Source organism: Aureobasidium melanogenum (assembly GCF_000721775.1).
Source record: "Aureobasidium melanogenum CBS 110374 unplaced genomic scaffold scaffold_94, whole genome shotgun sequence".
NCBI classification, from domain to species: domain Eukaryota; kingdom Fungi; phylum Ascomycota; class Dothideomycetes; order Dothideales; family Saccotheciaceae; genus Aureobasidium; species Aureobasidium melanogenum.
In genome coordinates this window covers 1-4,772 of record NW_024470146.1, presented here as the reverse complement: position 1 = coordinate 4,772, position 4,772 = coordinate 1, and the positions used below count along the sequence as shown (strand labels likewise).

General features: G+C 49.2%; 3 protein-coding genes across 3 annotated transcripts; 1 reads left to right on the top strand and 2 right to left on the bottom strand.

Moving 5' to 3' along the window:
• Positions 1 to 260: 260 nt before the first annotated feature.
• M437DRAFT_70767 (uncharacterized protein) lies at positions 261 to 647 on the bottom strand (the record flags this gene model as incomplete). Its single annotated transcript, XM_041025568.1, has 1 exon — positions 261 to 647. A coding segment is annotated over one exon (387 nt), but the record flags the coding sequence as incomplete, so codon positions are not given.
• An 832-nt stretch (positions 648 to 1,479) lies between these two features.
• On the bottom strand, positions 1,480 to 2,889 carry M437DRAFT_79604 (C4-dicarboxylate transporter/malic acid transport protein; the record flags this gene model as incomplete). Its single annotated transcript, XM_041027214.1, has 4 exons — positions 1,480 to 1,547; positions 1,749 to 2,016; positions 2,079 to 2,718; positions 2,783 to 2,889. 4 exons carry the CDS (start codon positions 2,887 to 2,889, stop codon positions 1,480 to 1,482), a joined length of 1,083 nt encoding a protein of 360 aa, XP_040874509.1.
• Positions 2,890 to 3,721: 832 nt separating this feature from the next.
• On the top strand, positions 3,722 to 4,717 carry M437DRAFT_61356 (family A G protein-coupled receptor-like protein; the record flags this gene model as incomplete). The annotated part of the gene is made up of 4 exons (XM_041023923.1): positions 3,722 to 3,930; positions 3,980 to 4,123; positions 4,173 to 4,318; positions 4,377 to 4,717. Coding segments are annotated over 4 exons (840 nt in total), but the record flags the coding sequence as incomplete, so codon positions are not given.
• Between the last annotated feature and the right edge of the window lie 55 nt (positions 4,718 to 4,772).

The following is a 4,772-nucleotide window of genomic DNA, read 5'->3' as shown; positions in this document are numbered from 1 at the left end:
CTAACCAATCAATTGCGAAGACCTCGTGGCCAGCCGCTGCAAGGACTGGTATAACCTACCACCGCTTGATCAGTTTCTGGTATTTTGAGGATGAGCGATTGGATAGGATCAATGTCGATCAGCGAACACAGAGGGCAGCATACATCTCGCCACATATAGCTTCAGCTAGGATTTCCGTGCAGAAGCAACACAGGTTGCCCGCTTCTTGGCAAACCCACAGGAAGATTCTCGTGAACTACATTCACCATGGCTCCGCATACCTCAAGAGCTTCGACCTGAGGATACCAATTTGCCGTCTTAATCACTTCTGCCTTTGGTACAGTGATAAGCTGATACTGTGTGAATCTGAAGGTGCCCGCTAATCGCTGTTGAGCGGTTCCCTCTTCGCGTTCACGTTGGCTGTCCGCATCGTTCTGCAGGAGACTCCGACCTGACGCTGTCATGAGTAGCCGACACTGGCCTATAACATTTGGAAGCACCAATACGGATTTAACCAGGACATACACAGGTACAAACACGAAAACTGCCGCGAAAAGCCTCAACAAAGTGTATGACATGAAAAGGGTGCCAATCATGAATGCAGGCTGAAGAACGAGGTCCGTAATGCCGAGCACGTTGCTCGTGGGGCCACCAAGGTAGCTGTCCATGTCTCCAAAACAAATCCACGCCGTCGGCGAGATTGACGGGTTCTAGCTGTCGTAGCTCAGCGCAATGCTTCCGTATTTCTGGCCGGAGCTGGGAGTTTCACATGCTTCGATGCCGCTGGTTGGGGGAAAAAACATCATTCTAGGGAATGGACCTCTCTCCGGCGTCAAATCGAACAAGCTGCGATGCAGTGCGGGGTACAGAATAACTTTTCTTTCCCACGGCAATTAGAGACACAACACCAGGGCCCCTCGGAGATGTCGGATCCATTTCTTGAAGAAGATTGGCAGCTAAACGAGCAAGAAGCTCAAGTATACGCGGAATGTCACACCAGGTCAAGCCGAAGCTCTGGCTTGCCGTTTCAGCCGGCAATTTCGGGTATAACACACTGCTAGTGATGCTGCAACTTCTATTGAAATGTGACTCCCTACCATTGTGATATTCACTCCTGCATGCGTAAGTTCCAAACTGAGCACCCTCTCACACCTCTGCCGAATCACCCGGTCGCGATTAGTTGATGTTGACGTACGCAATTTGGCAGCTATGTTGCTTGCAAGCAAACCAATCCGTGTCCTTCATCTGATTTATCAAGTGGGCTGGTCGTCTTTCGACCAGAGGTGGATCAGTCTGCTAGGGCACATCCCAATTTTAGCAGTGAAAAGTACATATGAGTGTCTCGATGCTTAGTTGGATTCGGATGATAGTGATGTCAGTTGAAGAAATAGAAGAGATGGCTTCGAAAGCATGAGATTACACATTCATTGAGTCATTGAAATTGATGATTCGAACCACACCGAATATTTCCTAAAATCTCTCCTCTGTTCAGGTTCACCGCTAGACGTTATTCTCACCGCTATCTGCCTTTTCCTTTTTGACATGCTGGGAGACTCCTAACAGTGATCCTGTGAGAGATTTGTAAGTCGTGAGAACAAGGTTTAAAAAGTATATAACAAGAAGAAGGAGTAGTAGCGCGGTTGTTAGGACGCGGAATGCTGGCGAGTCCATCTCGATGGATAAGTTGAGCAGAGCGGTGGTGAAGACGCCTGATAGTGGGGTTGTTAGCAGCTCTCTCGGAGAGCAAACAACGTATAGACACTGCTTACCCATTGGAAAAATCATGCTCCACCACGTCAAACTGAACGAGAGCTTCCTCATAAGCAACGCTTCAATGAGAATGTACCATGCAGTAGCTATCCAAAACAAGGCAAAACCAAGGATCAGTAGAGCAACCAGCACACCCGAAGAAGCAACCGCGGAGGCGGCCGATGCTTTCAGGAACGCGCCTCGATCATAATCGGCGAAGTCGGCCCTGGTATACGCAGCTGTGCCAAGGAGCTGAATAGCTGTAGCGAACTGGCCAAGAGGTCCGACCTGTAGCACCACCAGTTGTGAGATTAGTGCACCAGGAGAAGCCTAGAATGGTCTGTACCTACAGTGATGACAAGCGAAGGGATTTTAGTAGGCTGTGGCGGACCGACGGCTATGAGGCGATGCAGATAGATGGCGTAGAGAAGGATGGAGAGGAAAAGCGCATACCCGATGCACATATAGGAGACTATAATGACGGGAAGAGCCAAGCGAGCAGAAATCTTGTAGGAATAATTGACCAGTAGGCCACCTGTAGTTCCGCTCGTCATAACACTGATGGTCGGAAGGAAAATGGCTGGTGAGAGGCTGCGATCGTCTGTGACTTTCCGCTTTGCCAAGACGAGAATCGCAGCCGAGCACAGGAGGATTGTCCACACCATGCCTATCCGCCATAGTACATACGCCAAAATGGTAAGTCCATGTCCCCAGGCAGGGCTGCAAGTCAGACCAACTTGGCTGACTATAGTTAAGTAGGCAATGGCTGGAGCGGCGAGGTACGAGATCTCATCTGCTGAATTGGTTGCTTCGCTCTTCGTGTTCGTAGGGAACATGATCAGGCGAGCGATGCTGATGAGCGTGAAGAGGCTAAACAGAAATAGGTTGAACACAAACAAAATGGTCGACAGAACGCCGAGACCGTTGAACTGGTATGGTAGCAGGTGCGTGATAATCGAAAGGATTCCAGTATCCATGCATATCGTGAACCTTCTAGTTTATCAATCATCCATCCTCTGTGCGTTTTATCACGGTGCCGTGACGATGCGCTTACCATATTGGAGAGCAGTGTTGGATTGCAGTACAGGCAGACCGCCTTTGCCCGCTGGGCTGATGGTCGTGCACAGAGTCACCGCCGTCTCCTCTTTTGTTAGATTTCATCAGGTGCGGGCACGACGTAAGACCTTGTCCGTACGTGTAGAAATACAGCTTTTGCGTGCCTGTTGTTCAGCTGATAGAGCTTCGACAAGAATCCCGAGATGGTGCTCATAAACAATTGGAGTTTTGGAAAATCTAAATTGTAGGCGGACACCCGAAACTGATTAAGGGAGGAATGTCCCATGCAGTAATGCTTTGCAGTTTGTTTAGATACAGCTCTGGCATGTCGTAAAGAATTCATCAATATCGCGTCACTGATGTTTCCGCATCTTTGTGTTAGCTTCGAGTGCTCACATCCTTGTAGTAGCCGCTGTTCCGGTTTCATTTGAAGAAACAGGGATAGTTGTTTATGAGGTGCCTGAGCCTCCCTCGAGTGTACATGCAGGTGTGTGAGCTTCTGATGGTGCCATAGCCGGTCTGGTTCCAGTTTTGACGTCATTTCAACAAGGGTTATCGATAACCTCGAGATTCTGGCAACGACAAGGCCCGTGGAGCCTCAAATGGAGGAGCTATGCTTGGCATGATCTGGCAAGATTTAGAACAATGCTTGACTACTGACTACTGGTACCACTTGGATTGGTTGATAGATCTTTACAGCTTCCCAACTCTCACTGCGGAAAGTGCTCCGTGCAACATGGTATCTAGCTTGCTTCTTCTAACATTCACGTCATTCCTATGCGATCTCAGCGTCATGAGACTACATAAAACATAAATACGTAGTCCTTGCTCCGCATATGAATATTCCTCATACTGTCTTAGCACTGTATCTTACTACGAGATCTATCCTTCAACCGAGGAATTCGCCATCACGCACGATAGCATCAACAACAGGAAAATGGCCGAGCTGGGAGTGTTCAAAAGGAATGATGCGATCTATGTTAACCCCAATACGCAGAATGGCAAGCATGTCGACATCGCCATCACTGTCCGTGGTTCAGACTTCTACTTTGCATGGTGTGCAGTCATGGGGACGGTTGCGCTGGGTATCATCATATCGAGCTTCATGAAGCCTCGCACCGATCGGATTTTCTTCTACCTTACTGCGTAAGTCTTGTGGGTACGACTACAATAAAGTGTAGGCTGACAAGAGCAGAGGCGTCAACATGACTGCATGCATAGCATACTTTGCCCTTGGTTCCAACCTCGGGTGGACACCGATTGACGTCGAATGGACGCGGGGTCAAGCTGACGTTAGAGGCATCAATCGCGAGATCTTTTATGTTCGCTATATTGATTGGTGAGTAGAGGAGACCAGGTCTTAAAGACAGAGACTCAAGTATCAACAGGTTTATTACCACCCCTCTACTTCTTCTTGACATTCTTCTCACAGCCGGACTCCCCTGGCCTACCATCATCTGGACTGTCTTCCTGGATTGGATCATGATCGTTACGGGCCTTGTGGGTGCTCTTGTCAAAAGCCGATATAAATGGGGTAAGATGAAACAGACTATGAGCTGCACTTCGGAAGCCTTGCTGACTCGTATCCCTAGGTTTCTTCTCTTTCGGCTGTGCAGCAATGTTCTACATCTTCTACAACGTTGCCTGGGAGGGCCGTATCCATGCCAAGCGTCTGGGGAATGATGTCTATCGTGTGTATCTGATCTGCGGAGTCTGGACCCTGTTCCTCTGGCTTTGCTATCCCATTGCTTGGGGCGTATGCGAGGGCGGCAACGTCATTGCTCCAGATTCGGAGGCGGTTTTCTACGGTGTCCTTGACTTCTGCGCTAAGCCTGTGTTCAGCATCATGCTCATTGTTGGACATTGGAACATCAGTCCTGCTCGTCTGGGCCTGCGAATTCGCGATGTCGACGAAGACCCAGTCCTCTACGAAAAGAAGGATCGAGATGCACCGCCGGAAACAGCGGACCCGGATGCTGTACACAACG